This window comes from Sitophilus oryzae, unplaced genomic scaffold, assembly GCF_002938485.1.
Source record: "Sitophilus oryzae breed Bouriz unplaced genomic scaffold, Soryzae_2.0 scaffold_1297_pilon_pilon, whole genome shotgun sequence".
NCBI lineage: Eukaryota > Metazoa > Arthropoda > Insecta > Coleoptera > Curculionidae > Sitophilus > Sitophilus oryzae.
Window position 1 is genome coordinate 4,477,673 of NW_022145945.1, and position 19,926 is coordinate 4,497,598.

General features: G+C 31.6%; 2 protein-coding genes across 3 annotated transcripts in view; one reads left to right on the top strand and one right to left on the bottom strand.

Annotated features, from left to right (window-relative positions):
* LOC115874611 (transient receptor potential-gamma protein) overlaps positions 1-19,926 on the bottom strand; it is a 312,812-nt gene that overhangs the window by 220,211 nt on the left and 72,675 nt on the right. Inside the window, exons 3-4 of the mRNA XM_030889819.1 lie at positions 16,968-17,098; positions 8,476-8,713 (exon numbers count right to left, since the gene is read on the bottom strand). Coding sequence (XP_030745679.1) covers positions 8,476-8,713; positions 16,968-17,098 — 369 coding nt within the window. The remainder of the gene's footprint in view (positions 1-8,475; positions 8,714-16,967; positions 17,099-19,926) is intronic.
* Positions 4,774-5,645, top strand: LOC115874614. Of its 2 annotated transcripts, none has more exons than XM_030889823.1 (3): positions 4,774-4,965; positions 5,253-5,388; positions 5,556-5,645. In XM_030889823.1, exons 1-3 carry the CDS (start codon positions 4,809-4,811, stop codon positions 5,566-5,568), a joined length of 306 nt encoding a protein of 101 aa, XP_030745683.1. In that variant the 5' UTR covers positions 4,774-4,808; the 3' UTR covers positions 5,569-5,645. The 2 variants fall into 2 exon arrangements, with proteins under 2 accessions (XP_030745683.1, XP_030745684.1); XM_030889824.1 differs by having other exon boundaries at positions 5,253-5,320.

A 19,926-nucleotide genomic window follows, 5' to 3' on the forward strand; every position in this document is an offset into this window, starting at 1 on the left:
AGCCTACAAGCAACTCGGCATATTGGCATCGTTTATTCCTAACAACTTAAACCCAACGAACAAACAAACACCATTACGCCACCATATTGTGCATCAATCTAAACAACTGTTAAACTATCCGCTATATCGGTCTCTCTTTTCTAGACAATTTCCCTTTTCACCCTGTCATTTCATCCCTTTTCTCGTTTGCATATCGTTAAACGGGACGTCGATTCCAAGAACTACGTCAGTAAAGTGTCACTTTTTCGGATCAAACATACCGCAAACAATTTGCTTATCTCATTTATTTTTGTTTTCGTAGTTTGTTGCTGGTGTCGTCGGATATAATAGTCCTTGCGTGATTTGGAGAGACGTATACAGGGTGGTCCGAACTGTATTCCGGAAACTTCGGCAGCATATTCTGCAGATAAAAATAAATAAAAAGTTCGTATAAATGTATGTCCTAAAATGCTTAGTTTCGGAGATACAGGGTGTAGAAGTTACATTTTTATTTCGTTTTTTTCCTAATAATTTTGAATGTTCCGTCACTATTTGGATGAAAATTGGTGTCTGGGAGTTTTTTGATATGAGAAATTTGATTCTGATGTCAATATGACTCCTACCTGTAGGGGGCGCTACATATTTTTTACTGGTTTGAAGACTAATAACTTTTCGTCCGTACCTATATAAAATTAATGAGTAAAAAAATATACATCTACGAAGTCTTTTACGTAAAAGTTCTCTTGGTAAAAGTCGCTACGAGTAAAGGTTCTCGAGATATTTGGAATGGAAATTGTCAATACCTGTCATCACTGACATAAATTACTTGTTAACTAAATAGTTATTAGAGTGAAATCATAAATTTGAAATGTTCTGTGTCAAAAGTTCAGGAAAAACTGTTTTATCGTCATTTTTTTCACAGAAAATTTTATGATTAATTTAAAAAAAATAATAATTTCCCAAATTTGTTATTCCAATCAAATAATCAAATAACTATCTACTCAGGGTGTTTATTTTTTGTATTATTTATTGTTTTGTTTTTGAATATCTTGAGAACGATTGTTCGTCGCGATTTTTACCAAGATATATTTTTTACGTAGAAAATCAGGGAAATGTATATTTTTTCACTCAGTAGTTTTATAGGTACTGACGAAAAGTTATTACTTTTCAAAGCAGTTTAAACACATGTAGGTGGCGCCCCATACAAATAGGAGTCATAATGACATAAATACAAATTTCTCATGTAAAAAAACTCCCAGACACCAATTTCCATCCAAATATTACCGGAACTTTAGAACTTATTTGGAAAAAATCGAAATAAAAATTAAACTTTAACACCCTGTATCTCCGAAACTAAGCATTTTAGGATATACATTTATTACATAGGATATACATTTATTACATATAAAGGATATACACTCATGTAAAAAAACTCCCAGACACCAATTTCCATCCAAATATTACCGGAACTTTAGAACTTATTTGGAAAAAATCGAAATAAAAATTAAACTTTAACACCCTGTATCTCCGAAACTAAGCATTTTAGGATATACATTTATTCGAACTTTTTTACTTATTTTTATCTGCATAATATGCTGCCAAAGTTTCCAGAATACAGTTCGAACCACCCTGTATTATCCTTCATAGTCTCTACAACAACCTAGTTGTAACCAGCATGTCGATTTACAATCATTTGCATGGAACCCTGCGTACCTTTCTTGATAATTCCATTCTTATATTATAGGAGAAACTTGATTCTAAGTTCCAATTAAAAACATGAAAATTTTGTTGAATTTTTTGGTTAATCCTGTTTATACCAAATTTCCATACTATTTTAGAGAAAATTTGAAATAACATGAAAATATTGTATATTTTTTTCTAAATCCTAAAAATAAAAACGCGTTTCTATGGTAATATAATTTCGTTTTCATTACTTGATAGTTTGTTATTAAGATCATTTTAATTAAAGTCATATTTTTTACTGATTTAAAATGTTAAAGAAGCACAAAATTTATTAGTTCAATGCTATGGAAAGACTGATAATAATAGTTATCTGAAAATGTGGTACTTTAACAACAGCATAAAATATGACGTTAATCAAAATTAATAATAACCCTCCATCAAAGACTGAAATCGAAATATTACCATAGAAACGCCTTTTGATTTTTAGGAAGTCAACACGATATTTTCATATTATTTCAAATTTTCTCTAAAATGATATGGAAATTTGGTACAAACAGGATTAACCATTTTAGAATAAGCAAAATTTTTTATGATGAATATAATTTTCCCAAAATATCGGTAATAAAAAAGTGTTTCCTGTTGTAAAGGCAATCCGTTGACATACTGTTATATAAATATATAATAAACTAAACACTTATAAAATTTTAAATATTTAATGTATATATAGTAAAAATATAAAGTTTTCTTTTATAAATTTATGAAATTAAATTTCTTGCTATACATCAAAATTCATAACTTAAGAATTTACGATATACACTTACATTTTTAATGGTTCGATGATATAGATAGATAAATATTTTATTTTTATAATATGTAATATCAACAAATATTTTAGATATTTTAGACATATCTGCTGTTATGAGAACAAAAATCTATCTTGTATTCAGTCCGTCTTTTTGTGTACATATGTAAATGCATCGTTTCACTTTTTCAAAAAATGCCTAGAAAGAAGAGTAAACAATAACTCACCCCCACAACTTTACTAAAAAAATAATAAAGTATTTTTGTAAAAAACACAGGCGTTTTGGTATAAAACTCTAGTCTTACATTTGTTCAAATATATAAAAATTCTCAAGTTATTGACGTAATAGGCATATTAAAAGTATTATATTATAAGTAAACAAAAGTTTAGTTTTTATTGATAGATCGATCATTATAAGTCATCTACTGATCTATTAATCTCATTCCGAAAAATCTTGTTTTTTATAGTATGGTATATTGTCTATCAATTTACCAATTAAACTAACTGGATCGAGAACCTGGGTCAAAAATAACATTAATCTAATTTTTAAGCTAATTATTGGCTAAAAAATAATCCTGACTACTATTTGATTTAGTTTAGGAATTTATTGATTTACTACAGAGCTCTGATTAAGTCATGATTAAGACAAGTCATGATTAATTTTAGCACATAGACTAATGTCATGTACTAGAAATAGGTATATATGACTCTGATATAAAACAAATAGATCCCTTATTTCGAGCCACCTGGTGATCCTGAAGAAACTAATGGAGAGTTTTGGCATAGCATAATTTTAGCGTTCCGTTATTCTTATTCACGCTAACTAAAACGGCAACTTTATTCAATCCCAAAATCATTCCTTGTAAAATATAAAATAATAAATTAATAAAAATTAATACGTTTTTACGACCATTTTATGTTTTATTAGATCATTAGAAGTGTAACACAGTCAAAACGAAAATAGAATTATGAATACATATCTATTTTAAACACCAACTGCAACTTCATAGAGCATATAGCGCCTAGTTTTTTTATTTATAAAATAAATTATAATATAGCAAAAATACGATACTAAAATATATCACTACTAATTAACTGTTACTAAAAATACTGTACCGGGTGCGTCTCAAAAGTGGCTCACCCCCTATAACTTTTTTATTCTTTCAGATAAAAAAACGAGATTTGGTATGTGAGTATATGACATAAATTAGGATTGATTGATGCATTCAATAGTTTTTGGCCACTTCCTTTTTCACCGGAAATGACTACAACTTTTGATTTTTAAATGGCACTCTCGGTATTTTTTTACTTTATTCGATAGAAAATGACATTCTGAATAGAATGACATATCATATGTCAACTTTTGACATTCTCGCTTATTAAAAAATCGTATTTTAAAATTTTGTGTGCCTAACTTATATGACTATGTTAAAAACACTAATTCTTAATCAAGGAGCGTTTGAAATATAGATTTGATCGTCTAATGTTTTCAGTCTCTTGTCCTGGCCAGTTAGAAAATGCTCAAATCGTATTTTTAATCATATCTCCATTTTTCAAATGGAACGAGGGTGGCTTATTAGCACATTTGGAAAAAGATTTTTTTACGAATAATTTGATACCACACACTTGGTATTTCAAGTCAAATTTTCCTTACGAACTGCCAGTTATAATTTCAAATAAACCATATGCGAAAATGGCAAAAGTTGACATATGATACATATACAAACTAAAATATATGGGAAACTGAAATTGAGATCTTTGAAAGGACTTTTTCACCGCAACCAGTTATACACAAATTTGTTAGTTCCGTGACGAACCACCGGTCGCGCTTAAGGCGAAGTTTTTTTGGCACTTCAAATCAAATCAAGTCAGTTCTAATCAAATAAATAATATGCACCGTCAAAAATCGAAAAAAGTTTTACTGAAATTTTAGTGATTGTTTAAGCTTTTTATTAAAAATAATGATGGAATCAGGCCGTAAACCCTTTCACGAGCCCTTTCATAAGTATGTTGTGCCGGCGTCGGCGTGCATGGATTTGTTTTCCAAAAGACATACATTCTCGAAGAACGATCCTACATTATTCCAAAAGTGATATCAAGTGCGAAACCTTAAAATGGAAAATACAACCCAGCAAGATATTTAAAAGATTTATAGAGTTTGTGATTTACATTTTTATAATCAAGATTACGTACCTGGCATAAAAAGAGGTTTAGAAGTTAATTATCTTCCAAGTGACTTTTTATATACACCAGTTTATATGGGTAAGTTAAATAGTTAAAAATTTAGTTAAATAAAGAACGTTTTCAGATATTTTGATCTAATAAAATTAAAATAATCTTTTAGATGATCAACCTACTGGTAATTTGGTATCCAGTGATGTCGATCCAGGTACAAACCTTGTATTTAAAAACAAACATTTGTTGTAGAACTTGTTGGTGGACCACTCTCTCGTTGGAATTAGACTTGTACTGTTACCTGAGAAAAGCAGTAACTGAAAAGGGTAGGTACCTACACCGCACCGTGGGCCAAATTAAAATCGCAAAATATTCAGTAATGAAGATTATTTTAAAAAAAATATCATATCAACTTTATAACAAAAAATATGTTAATTGAGCTGTAAATAAACAAGTTATGGCACTGGCTACTTTAATTTGGCAGAGAGTGATTCAATAATTATTAGATATTCCAAAGTTTATTAAAAATGTTAATATGTATTACGAATCGAAACTGAATTTGGTTTATTAAAATTATCGTTTTAGATTTTTTAAATTGTATCTATCATTTTAGAGAAAGGATCAGATATCCCAAAACCAGGAATCTTCCAGAGTGGAGATGATGCAGTTTTTGCGAGTGAGGTAAGATCTTTCTCTTGTAAGACCTCTTTTAAGAATTTAACCCAGGCAGTTGTTTACACCCAAGTTAGGTAAGAATTAAAAAATATAATAAGTGGAGCATACTACTCAAAAATGTAAATTTGCTTTATTAGCAATTGTTTTTGAATCCTGCTTATAAAAGGATTTTTACGTTATAAAAACCATACTCGAGGTTTTTTTGATGTGTCACATAATTATACATATTTATTTGTTTCAGATCGGAAGCATAGCAAAGGAATCGTACAACCTGTGAATTCAGTTTAATTACTGAGATCAAGGATGGTGAAACATTCATTATGATTATACAGAGCTACAAAGAGTTATTTTAAGAACGCAAATTATCATAATGAATTGAGGCGAGACAACACCTGGGTAGAAATTGAGGAAAAATGCAGAATAAAAGGCATTTTTATATGATTACATGAATCCAATGTTTTTATCAAATCGTCACATAGATAATATTTCTCTACGCATAATACTAAAATTAAAAAGGCCTGCTTAAAACAACTTTAATTATTCATCGCGTGCGAAAAACAGTGCTTCTTAGAGTAACTTATTCTTATTAAAAAATAAGAAATAGAAGAAAAATTACCTATTTCTGTACAAAAAAAATAAATTACGTTCCAAAAAATTGATAATAGATGGCGCTAGAGTGGACAAAACAACATAGTTACCTATAGTTAAAATGTAAAGTTTCCTGTAAAATAAAATAAAATTGTATCATAAGTTCTGTAACGACCCGATGCATGGCGCCACTGAATTCTCCAACAGACGGTATCATTTCAGTTTCCTATATATTTTAGTTTGTATATGATATGATACGAGTATGTCATTCTATTCAGAGTGTTATTTTCTATCCATAGATAAAAGACTTATACTATTAAATAGATAGGCAACTTATAATACATTTCAATTTTATTATACAAGGGCGCCTCTAGTAGACGGAGGAAGAAATACTAATAGAAGAGAGGGGTGCGGAGAAGGGGGGCTGTTTTAGTTAATTTAAAATAAATTTAGACATACATGTAAGAACACTTTGTGTGCTTTTAATTAGGTTGAACATATTATAAACGATAAATCAACTGAATTAAAAGCATACAAAGTGTTCTTATATGTCGGATATTAATTAAAAAATATATTAAAAAGACTAGAAATAGTATATATTAAGTTGTTACAGTTATAATTTAATCTTTGGCAGTTTTCAGCAAATAGCAGGCAGTTTTACATAATTTTCCTCCCTTTGAAGTGAATTGGAAACGGCTATATAATTTTGGTGTAGGCAAGATTCCCAGTTTGTTTCCGTTTGGGACCTGAAATAATAAAAACAAATTAAATTAGATGTAATCATTTGCTGATCATGCTAATATAAAACGCGCGTCCTTAATTCCTTACATGCACCGTAAAAAAATTAAATAACTGCTCTGCAAATAGCATTTATTAGCAGTACTAATTTAAAAAATCTATAACTGTAAGAAGATATGTTTAATTTACTTACCATTGTATCCTTCGGAAACCAGGTGTACAACAATTAAACTCCATGATAAAAAATAAGTAAGAGTTATTACAAAACACAAATTGTCCCACCATTTTTAAAAAACATTGTCTAAAACAGAATACTGGCAAAAAATCTGAAGGAATTTAATTTTACAATAATTCGACAAATCAAAACGAAATCAAACCGTAAAATCACAACAAAAGCGTCTCTGAGTGACAGTTAAAAAATCAAATTTTATTATTGTCAGATATTGACATTTGCATTGTTAATATTGACAGTTTTAATATTTTGCGCCTCTGCATCTTGGAGGAAAAACTATTTTTAATAAACTGTCATTTCCATTTAAGTTTCCCAGCCATGTTTCTATCGAATAAATTAAAAAAAATACCGAGGGTGCCATTCAAAAATCAAAAGTTGTAGTAATTTCCGGTGAAACTGTTAACTAATTATGTCACATACTAACTTACCAAACCTCGTTTTTTTTTAACTGAAAAAATAATTTATAGGGGTGAGCCACTTTTGAGACGCACCCGGTATATTAGCAACTATGTATTTACTTTTTTATGATTAAACTATTTTTTTATTTGGTTCATAAATTTATTATTTCTAAAATGTCAAAATGTCTAATAAAAAAGTTTAGTATCTAACAGCGTTTTCAGATGGAGCGGAGCGTCCGCGACGGACCGTCCGCGACTTCGAGCAAGTACCATGAGTTTATATGAACGATTTCACATGGGTCGCGTATGCTCCGTCCGGATGAGCTATCTTGAAAAAACATACGCGCGGACCGGACCATCTGAAAGCGCTGTAACACGAAAATGATGATCGACTGTAAATATCAAAATGCACACACTATTAAAAACATATCTTAATATAACAAATCATAACAACATATCTTAATATAACAAAAGATATCTCAGCAATAAACATGTTTTAATTACCTTTTATATATCATTTAACGATGTCCTATAAAATGTTTTTCTGGCCACTGTAAAATTGTCTGATAATTTTGCAAATATCAGCCCTTAGCATTTTGTAGAAAATTCCTAAATAATCTTTCTTTTCACCCAAATTTTTGATGTTCTTAAAAATAAGTTCAAAAACTATTTATGTTGCCGTTTAATGAAACAATCAGAAGAAATTTATAAAAAAGTCTTATTTATATCTATAACTAATTCAACTATTTGTTGTAAATGCAATTATTGCAAAGTCAATCTACAGGGTGTTCCAAAAAATATGTGTTGAGATGAGATTCCTCACATAATGATGATGAGATTCCTCACATAAAAATAGGATTATTTTTTTATATCAACGTAGGTACATTTCTGTTTTTTTTTCGTAGTTACAGGAGTAAAATCTTCATTTTTTTTTCGATTAGATATTTTTAATCACAATTAATAAAATTAAAACAAAAATAAAATTAATAAACCATTTATTTAATCACACTGATAGAAGAAAGAAAAAATAAGAGAATTACAAAAGTAACTTGAAACTATGCATTTCCCCACCTATAGGAACTTCTTTTCATATTTTTTATTTTTACGTGAGGAACCTGCCCAGGAGTAATAAAACAAGTTTTTGAAACACCTTCTATAAAGTTACATGTCTACTACTCTACATTAAATTGGCTAAGAATACTTGCATGAGGTTCTCCTATTTTGTGTATAGTCTTTTCGTGGTCTAGCAAAACCTCAACAGCCTCAACAAATTCTTCTGATATAGCGTGAAGAAGTGCGTCTTTGGTCTCTACCTTGTATCCGATAAGCAGTTCGACCATTTCCAGGTTTTCGTTGTCTATGGCCATAAGCAAAGCGCTCCTACCCAGCGGATCTACGCAGTTGATGTTGATGTAACTGGTATCTCGAGCTCTTTGAAGCATTCTGGAAAGAAAGACAGAAAATATAATATATAGGGTCCGGGAATAATAGTGCGTCGGGCGTCTGTAGTTTCCAGAATAAAAAACTTTTTTTTTATTATAGGAAAATATATCTTTAGAAAAATATTTTAACTTCTACAGGGTGGCTCAAAAAAGTTTGAGTGGATCGGCATATGTTTTAAATTGAATTTCCCCATATGTATATTGTTACATTTTTGGCTTCCTTTCAGATCACTCTATAAAATCCTAAGATATGAGTAAAGATATTTATTAGTGTCAGAGATATTTAATAGATATACAAAAAAATATATATTTTCAGCCTTTTTAAAAAAAAATATTACAAACACAATTGCTGTCCTGAAATCAAAACTATATTAGGTATTTACTTTAGATGGTCTATACTGACTTTACTATATAAAAGTTGTCCCACTTAAGATTGATACAAGCCAATATCTTGGTTGTTTGTTGAGCGATCTTTTTCATTTTTGACAGGAGGCTGTATGACTGTAAGACGTACATTTTGCCCAGGGTAAGAAATGCGATACCTCATGGACGTACGTTTTAATGGGATTTGATATTTTTCGAGTCAAGAGTACTACCCTTAGGACAGTATTTATTTCAAATCTGATAAATTATATTGAATCTTCCTTACCCAAGATACTTAAGTTCTAATTTTGATAAATATTGATACAGGGTGTGTTATTAAAATAAGACATTTTTATTTTTTTAAGTACTTACGACGCCACTGGATAAACAACTGGTTTATTATCAATGACCAATTATAACCAATTATCAATTAATAATCGATTTAAGTCTTCAGATACCTTTCATGATAATTAAGATACGATACAAAAAAAACTAAATATTTTCAATTTATTTTGTTTACTTTAAAAAATTGTTTTTTAAGTTTGCTAATGAATAATTAACTAATTTTATTCATTAACAAATGAATAAAATGACTTACAAAATAATTTAAAAACCCAGTTTCAATGGAATCTGAAATATGATTTTTATTCGTTTTATTGAGGAATATTTAAAAAAAAACAAATAATTATTTAAAACAATCACAATTAACTTTGAAAAATATGCTCTAAACATCTTCGACCAACATTCGATTATTAATTGATAATTGGATATAAATTGGTTATTGATAATAAACCAGTTGTTTATCCAGTGGCGTCGTAAGTACCTACTTAAAAAAATAATAATAAAAATAAAAATGTCTTATTTTAATGACTCCCTGTATCAATATTTATAAAAAATAGAACTTAAGTATCTTAGGTAAGGAGAATTCAATATAATTTATCAGATTTGAAATATATACTGTCCTAAGGGTAGTTTACTCTTGACTCAAAAAATATCAAACGCCATTAAAACGTACGTCTATGAGGTATCGCATTTCTTACCCTGGGCAAAATGTACGTCTTATAGCCATACAGCCTCCTGCCAAAAATGAAAAAGATCACTCAAACAACCAAGATATTGGTTTGTATCCATCTTAAGAGGGATATCCCGTATATATCGTAGTGTTAAATCATACAGGGTTCTCAAAATTCTACGCAAAACTTACTAAAATATAAAATAATTTTTCTTGATTTTTTTAAATGAACACCCTTTAATGATGATGGAAAATGAAAAAAGTAAAACCGTATACCCATCCCTGTCCAACGCATTGCCTCTTATAAGAATTGTTCTTTATTATACATGTTTTGAAGTATGCTACGTCATTGGATTTGGAAAATAATAAGCTTTAAAAAAAATAAAAGTCTAGGTCCGTATTTAAAAAAGCTTAATGATGATTATCTCATCATATCAAAAAAGAAACGTGGATTTAACATTTAATAGCACCATCTTATACAGGGCGAGTTTTAAATAAGTGCGAATCTTTTCAGGGCTGGTAGATCTCGATAAAAGAAACATATTTTCTCTTTACCGTTTTTCAAATAAATCCAAAATAAAAGTTATTTTACTAAGAGTTATTTTACTTTGAAAATTTCTAAAATTTTTTTGCTAAAATTTTGAGAACCCCTGGATATTTCCTGGATTTTCTTTCTTGTAATTTTAATCTACAACCTATGTTGCCGTACTATGAAGATATTATGTTTTTTAATTAAGAAACAAAAGAAATATTCCAATTTTTTTTCGCAAAATCGAGTTTATAAGGTCGAAATATACTACCCCTAAAAATATTTGCACTTATTTAAGACTCAACCTGTATAAAAAAAAAGGCAATGATAAAGTACACATCTCCTCGTCAAAAAAAGCAAGAAAAAAAATAAAAAATTGCAAACTTTATTTTTTCTTAATATTTTTCATACCAAGTATTCAAATTTTCAAATCATCATTTCAAAACATTGTACACACAATGGCGAAGCTTTGCCATTATATGTCCTCTTTCATATTTCTTATAGTTTTCAAAATCCTATAAAGTTCATCTTTGAATTTTAAACATTCTGTACTCTTTTTCAGAAATTCACAATTTGAGGAACTATGATTCCCCTTCTCTTTTTTGACGTATCCATCAGGCAAATTTAGTTCGTTTATTTGTTATAATATAGAAATAACTAAATAAATTAATATTTCAATAAAATAAATAAACTTAACTAATCTACAAACTCTGTGAAAATTTTATGTTCAACATCAAATATTGTTGCAAGAATAATAATTAGCTTCTACGTAGAGTTCGCTAACAATATTTCATTGAATTAGATTTCCAAGTTTTGACAGGTGCGTGATTTGTAAAACTAATATATGATTTCTGTGTTATCGGAATACCGAAATAACTTTTCAATTTAATTAAACTAACGCCTGCCTAACTGAATATTCTGCGAGGAATAACAAATCAGACGGCAAAATGACTCGGCTTGTTCAGCATAAGTTAGGATGGTGTAACAAAGTCAAACAAAAAAAAAACAGAAATCGAAAGATGTTGTTTTGTTAATTAGGAGGTCCCTGGATTTTGGTCCCTATATTTGGTGCCGATATGTTTAGACTATGAGTTATATCAACGGTTATATCATTCTTCGGTTTTCACTGCTCACTTGTTTGCTTGAAAATATTCGTCCAGGTACGAAATTGTTAGTACACGCAACAAGGCCCTTAAGCCCGGACCCCATTAGCCAACACGCTACGCCACGTGATGCCATGCTACCCTACGTCATGAAGATCTGTGCGTATGTTTTTCCATTTAATTACATGTATTGCGTACACACTAGGCAACACGCGACGTCATCTGACGCTATAACACGCTATGACACGTGTGATGGTCGATTCGTCGGTCCCAGATATCACCGACGTGTGTTACGGCGTGTTGTTCCCCGCTTGCGTCTCTAGTCCAGCAGCTATCTACTTTTGTAGTTGATGTAAGGATGCCCCAAAAATAAAATAAATCTTAAAAAGATATAATAAGATAGATCTAGAAAAAATGAGCAACAAAAGATTGATCCCCAAAAGATGGATTTAATAATATCGATAATCGATTCTGAATACATTGGTGTACTGGTATTATGATTATAATCTAATATCGGTACGGTACTTCTAGTATTTTCGTACCCTACTGATCACTTTTTTAATTCTAATAAATAGTTCAGGCATGTTAACACGGGTTACCTAATGTGTACACCCATTCCCACGTCGCAACACGTGGGATAGCGTGGCATCACGTCGGGTGTTGGCTAATGAGGTCCCGGCTTTATTGTCGCACTAAGCCCGGACCCCATTAGCCAACATGCCACGCCACGCCACGCGATGCCATGCTACCCCACGTCGTGAAGATCTGTGCGTATGTTTTTCCATTTAAATACATGTATTGCGTAAACACTAGGTAACATGCCACACCATCCGACGCCATAACACGCTATCACACGTGTGATGGACGATTCGTCAGTCCCAGATCTAACCGATGTGTGTTACGGCGTGTTGTTCTCCGCTTGCCTCTCTAGTCCCGCAGCTATCTACTTTTGTAGCTGATGTAGGGATGACCAAAAAATAAAATAAATCGATATTTTGAATCGATTCAACATCGAATATAACAAAATAGAACTAGAAAAAATCGGTAACAAAAGATTGATCTTATTAATTATCGATATTCGATTCTGAATATATTGGTATTGTGATTATAATCTAATATCGGTATGGGTATCGATACTTCTAATATATTTTCGTAATCCTACTGATATATTTTTTAACTGTACAAAAATTTCAGGCGTGTTAACACGTGTTGTCTAATGTGTACACCCATTCCCACGTCGCAACACGTGGGACAGCGTGGTATCACGTCGGGTGTTGGCTAATGGGGTCCCGGCTTTTAGTCATGCTGAACCGTCGCGTCGCGTCGGCACGAATGGACAGTAAATTCAATAACATATCTACCAAAAATACATCGAATACACAGCCACACAAGAAAAGTTGTGTATGCTTTTTACCAGACCAACATATCCTATAAAATTAGATGTGATGGCGTAATTCTGATAGCGGATTCGTGCTCAGCGTCGAAAAATACTATAGCATATGATGGTCTGGTAAAAAGCATATTACACCACTTATTGTTTGCGTGGCTGTGTTATGTATAAATTTAAAATTTAATTTTATATCAAGAGAGAATCAAAAAATTATGTACTCAATTACAGTAATAATCTACTTAGCTACTGATTGCTACAAATCTGTAACAATTCTAATATCTTTAGTATAACCAATAAAAATTGTACAGCATCATTATTCTATGTCACATCGTAATAACGTTTCAGAGGTGTAAACATATTGACCAAGTCCGAGAAAATAAATCTTAGCGAGCGTTAAACAAGAAAAATTGACAGTGGAAAGGGAAGAAACATTAATTTGAAATCTGATGTGGCATACATTTTTTCAAGTCTGATTTATTATCATATTATGTAAAATAATATCATATTTTACATATTATAAATATTATTAATATTATTTTTAAATATATATGTAGAAAATCTTATGCCCTATATGTGTGTATAATAATACACACATAATGTTTTTAATATTTGTTTGCATTAAATCAGCTTAAGCTATATTACCGTTGCGGACCCGTGTGGACTCGACCTAACCTAACTATATGTCACGCTCCCAGATGACCTTAATATCGCATTAAAGAATAGACACCGTAATGATTCATTCCAACGTTCGAGAAGAATCGAGTTCCACTAGAATGGAGTAGTACATACGAGAACATTCGAAACCTTCTCTATGCACCTAATGATCTATGAATTATTCGAGAAATCTTTAGTTGTGGGTTTAAAATCCGACGGCTGGGGCCTTAAGAGAACAGAAATAAATAGACGAATACAGCTGCCGCGCTAAATTCAAAATAAATTCTTTCCAGGTAAATAATTATAAATCGTTTATAAATAGTTCTTTAAGTCTTTTAATCGTTATTGTTTTTATTAATTAGTGTTAAATAAATTGTGTGTAAATAAATTGTGACTTTCTATCCACACGGAACCGACGAAAAACGTAACATTACCATAAAAATTAACAGGAAATAGATACACCCGATGTAAAACAGACTTAATCAAGCCAATCGGATCACGCAGAATTGAATACGTAATCAAGGCACCAAATAATCTAATACAAAATTTAACCTATTATTCAACATACTACCACCTTATACAGGGTATTGCAAGAGTACGCCGGACGATCCTTAGGTTAAACTTAACTTTTATTTTATATTAATGACTTCTTGAGTTAGTTCCTGTTTATTGATATAGCTATACGAAATGTAATACCCTGAATTCAAAACATTCAGTTTTAAGATACTCTTTCGAAGAACAATTATTGCTTTTTAAAATATTCACAAACTGGAAGAAAGGAAATCAGGAAATGAACAGAGATGATAAGTGTTAGGTAATAGTTTTTAAACTATCGTACGAGAAGCACTGATGTTATTTTGGTTTGTAAGTTTTGTGACAAAGAATGTTATTAAAGGTAAAGTAAATGTTCCCCCATTATTATGTAGACACAATGACACTCAATCTTATTCAAATCTAGAATATCACTTTATCTAAAGAAGAAAAAAAAATCGATCAATGTGTACTACCAATCATAACCTATGCATGCAAAATCTGTACACTTAAAACGAAAATTATAAGAAAACTGCAGGTCGCACAATGCTAGATAGAACGAAATATGCTGGGACTGGCCAAAAAAAGACCATAAAAAAATTGACTGTATACAACAAAAGACCTAGGTAATAGATGTCCTCCAAAAAATTAAATCCTTCAAGTGGCAATGGGCAGGATACCTGGCAAGAAGAACGGGCAACAGATGGACGACAAAAACTACAGCGTGGTGCCCACGAGGAATTAAGGGATCTAGAAGGAAACCAAACCTGAGATGGGTTTATGATATTAAGAAATTCGCAGGGATAACTTGCGCGCGTATAACCAACAATAGATAAAATTGGGCCCAATTACTACAGCTGAATAAAAATTTGAACTAGAAAACTAAATTGCATCCTATGCCTGAAGAAATCTTATAACAGAATTTAACAATTATCATATATCTACATATAATTTTTAAAATATCTTCTTTACCAAAAGGACTACTTAACTATATTCAAGAAATTGCCTCTTTGTCTTATCTTTTCTAGTATAAATTCTTTTAAGACACGTCTAAATTATAAAACATCCTGCCTAAATCACACAAATGTATTCTTTCCTAGACAAAATTTCGTTGATGCTTTATTTTTATGCTCCAAACTCACTCTGAGCTCTTATAATATTAATAAGCCATCTCTACACCGTATGCTAGACGCTATAAGGACCGTCGTTTGCTGTCTTTGCTCATTAGCCAACGCCGTACAAAGCGTCCCTAGCCTGAAAGCTTTCGAGAGTGAAAACACAGAGGAGACACGTAAGAAAATAGATGTTTCGTGAATCGTCTCCTATTTTTAAGACTTCAACACAGGTTTTACGATAAAGGCGACTGTTGAGAATCTTAGTTCTTGATAGTTCAGTACATCGAGTGTAATGTACAAGGTATTTTCTTTGAATAAAACAACTAAAGTAAGATTTACTAGATCATTTTCATGTTTATCTTTTCCTAATAACAGTTTTATGAATCTTTAATGTTATTTAACTATTAGGTAGATTCAGTGGCACTCATTTGAGCACAAACCTTACTCATCCTATAATGCTCTCCAGGCGAACAGCACCGTCACCGTAATGTATTATTAATAGTTATTTATGGTACTAGTCTGTTATCTTACATATAAGTCACGCTGGAAAATGTTTGGTTTGGTTTGTTTTTCACAAGTTACTTATACCGTATGATCGAATAAAAACGGCGTCAGCGATGGCTATGAAATGAAGATCGCTGTCGTTTTATATGTAAAATTATATGGGAAATGTCATCGACAGTCATTTCCAAGCCAACTGGACGCCATTTTTTTTCGATCATACGGTATGTTATAACACGCGAGTGCCATACAAAATTTTATCCAACTTGCCGCACGCGCCGCATGAATCGCACTTGTTTTTCTTGTCTCTCACACTGATCCGAGCCGCACGCGCCGCACTCGCCACATTATTCGCTATTTAGTTTCTTTTTGCCCATACTACACCCGTATTTGCCAATCGAATTTCTCATCAGTCGCTTCCGGAGTCCTGTCTGCGGTGATAAGCGTGTTTTTTAATATTTCTCGACAATAAATGACAACGAACAAGAAATAATTATGAGCTCCTTGCTAATAGAAGAAGAAGAAATCACGAGAAAAAATCGAAAGTTATAGGCTCACAATATTGGCAAAAAATGCATATTATTTCTATATTTAATTGAGGATGAACTAAAAAAATGTTTAATATTTCAATATGAGCCAAGAAAAATTTGCGAACATTCTTAGCATATTGAATTTCTAATCTCCTCTTCGGCTACCTACGCTACATAGAATGGAAGGAATTGCGTGTGACGTCAGCAGCACTAGCCGCATTTACCGAAAATCATTCTGGCCCAACAATGCTAGCCGCATTTTCGTCTATGCGATTCGTGCGGCTCTGGCTAGTGTGCGCACCTTCATTGAAAGTAACACAAACAATATTTTTCTTCGGTCGATGCGGCCCTGGTCAGTGTGCGCGTACCTTAAAGGTTAAAAAAAATTAGATGAGTTCAACTACGGTAGCGAGCATAGTTTTATCACCGGTTTTGCTAGTGCATGAGAATTTGCATGAGAAATGTGCTATTTTATTTTGAATAACACTGCTTATAAAAGTTTAGATTTCGGCAGTAGCATAAAATACCTTCTAGTGGAAGCCACATCTCCTCTTTCCACAGCTAAAAGGAACTTTTTCTCGTCCAAAGTTAGTTGCGCAATCTCTTGGTGTGGTCTCGTGCCCGTTTCTTCTTCCATCATGCCATGAATGCTGTGTCTCTGAAACAATACGGATTTTTCTTAGTCATGTGTGAAAAACTGTAAGATACAAGGAAAATGCAAGTATACTTAGATGTCGACAGGATACAGGGAGGTTCGACCTGTATTCCGGAAACTTCAGCAGCACATTCTGCAGATAAAAATAAGTAAAGAGTTCGTATAAACGCGTTGTTATTTCGCTTTTTTCCAAATAATTTATGAAGTAACGTCAATATTTGGATGAAAATGGGTCTCTGGGAACCTTTTGACATGAGAAATTTGATTTTGAGGTCAATATGACTGCTATTTGCAGAGGGCGCCACGTACATATTTTTTAACTGAATAAAGAGTAATAACTTTTCGTCCGTACCTGTATAAAACTACTGAGTGAAAAAATATACATTTCCGTGACTTTTTACGTAAAAAATGTATCTTGATAAAAATCGCTACGAGTATTGGTTCTCGAGATATTTGGAGTCGAAATTATCATTACCATATGTTTAATTTATGTCATCATTGATCATTAGATATATTGACTAAATAGTTATTAGACTGAGATCACAAATTTGAAATGTTTTGTGGCAAAAGTTCAACAGTCATCAATTTTTCGCAGAAAAATTTATGATTAATTTAAAAGAATAAAGATTTGAAGTTAACGTCTCCCTTTTGCTGCCAGTGCTAATCTGGATCCGCCTACTTTGTTTACGCGGAATCCGAACCGCGGTCCTCGGCCATATCATGGTCAATGGCCTACCGATTTGGCAAGTGTCTAAATCGACTCTTACTCACGAGATATCCGATCTCATCCGGCCTCGTACCGGCGTGAATGAGCAGTGTGTGTCAATAGATTTTACACTTTTGCCTTTCTTGGACAACAGCACGATAGAGAGTTTCGAACCGGTCACCCGTTCATCCACTAGTATCGCCTTACGTCTCTTAACTTCGGTGTTTTATGGGAACCGGTGTTTCGACGTAGCTGGGCCGTTGTCTATGATTAATTTAAAAAAAAAATTCCCAGATTTATTATTTCAGTCAAATAAGTATCTACCCAACGTGTTTATTTTTTTGTCAATAATGACATGTATTGACTATTTCCATTCTAAATATCTTGAGAAAGGTTGCTCGTAGCGATTTTTACCAAGAGACATTTTTTACGTAAAAAGTCACTGAAATGTATATTTTTTCACTCAGTAGTTTTATACAGATACCGACCAAAAGGTATTACTCTTCATTCTGTTAAAAGACATGTAGGTGGCGCTTAATATAAATAAGAGTCATACTGACATCAAAATCAAATTTCTCATGTCAAAAAACTCCGAAACGCCAATTTTTCATCCAAATATTGACGTTACTTCAGAAATTATTTTAAATTAATTAAAAAAAAATCGAAATAAAAATGAAATTTCTACTTCTTAAGCCTAATATCTAGCTTATAAAACAGTCTTCTTATGATTTCTAACCACGATTTCTCTTAACTGAAGATAATCAAAAGCCAAAATGACATTCTCGCAAATTTTGAAGTATAATTAGTGGAAAAGTTAAAAGTTTGTTAACTTTCTCCACTAATTGAGAATTCCTACCACTAATTTTAACGTTCTCAATGCTTACATTGAAATTAAAGGAACAAACTTCTACGCCAATTAAAACTACTAATTTATTCCACTAATTGTGGGGTTCTGAATAAAGCTTTAAACTGCAGAACGTAATAGAGAGATCAACCAAAATGACATTTCAATTCCTACCACTAATTTTGACGTTCTGAATGCTTACATTGAAATTAAAGGAACAAACTTCTACGATAATTGAAACCACTAATTTATGCTACTAACTGTAAAGTTCAAAATTAAGCTTTAAACTGCAGAACATAATAGAGAGATCAACCAAAATGACATTTCTCGCAAATTTTGAAGTATAATTAGTGGAAAAGTTAAAAGTTTGGTAACTTTTTCCACTAATTGAGAGTTCCTACCACTAATTTTAACGTTCTGAATGCTTACATTGAAATTAAAGGAACAAACTTCTAGGCCAATTAAAACCACTAATTTATTCCACTAATTGTGGGATTCTGAATAAAGCTTTAAACTGCAGAACGTAATAGAGAGATCAACCAAAATGACATTTCAATTCCTACCACTAATTTTAACGTTTTGAATGCTTACATTGAAATTAAAGGAACAAACTTCTACGATAATTGAAACCACTAATTTATGCTACTAACTGTAAAGTTCAAAATTAAGCTTTAAACTGCAGAACATAATAGAGAGACCAAAATGACATTTCTCGCAAATTTTGAAGTAAAATTAGTGGAAAAGTTAAAAGTTCGGTAACTTTTTCCACTAATTGAGAATTCCTACCACTAATTTTAACGTTCTCAATGCTTACATTGAAATTAAAGGAACAAACTTCTACGCCAATTAAAACCACTAATTTATTCCACTAATTGTGGGGTTCTGAATAAAGCTTTAAACTGCAGAACGTAATAGAGAAATCAACCAAAATGATATTTCAATTCCTACCACTAATTTTAACGTTCTGAATGCTTACATTGAAATTAAAGGAACACACTTCTACGATAATTGAAACCACTAATTTATTCTACTAACTGCAAAGTTCAAATAAGCTTTAAACTGCAGAACGTAATAGAGAGATCAACCAAAATTTCTCGCAAATTTTGAAGTATAATTAGTGGAAAAGATAAAAGTTTGGTAACTTTTTCCACTAATTGAGAATTCCTACCACTAATTTTAACGTTCTCAATGCTTACATTAAAATTAAAGGAACAAACTTCTACGCTTATTGAAACCACTAATTGCGAGATTCTTAATGAAGCTTTAAACTGCAGAACTTAA

Excerpts from the sequence above, each read along its gene's own strand:
- LOC115874614 (XM_030889823.1), top strand. The coding sequence starts at position 4,809 with ATGATCAACCTACTGGTAATTTGGTATCCAGTGATGTCGATCCAGGTA. Across the intron at positions 4,966-5,252 it reads AAAAGCAGTAACTGAAAAGG|AGAAAGGATCAGATATCCCA; the intron begins GTAGGTACCTAC and ends CTATCATTTTAG.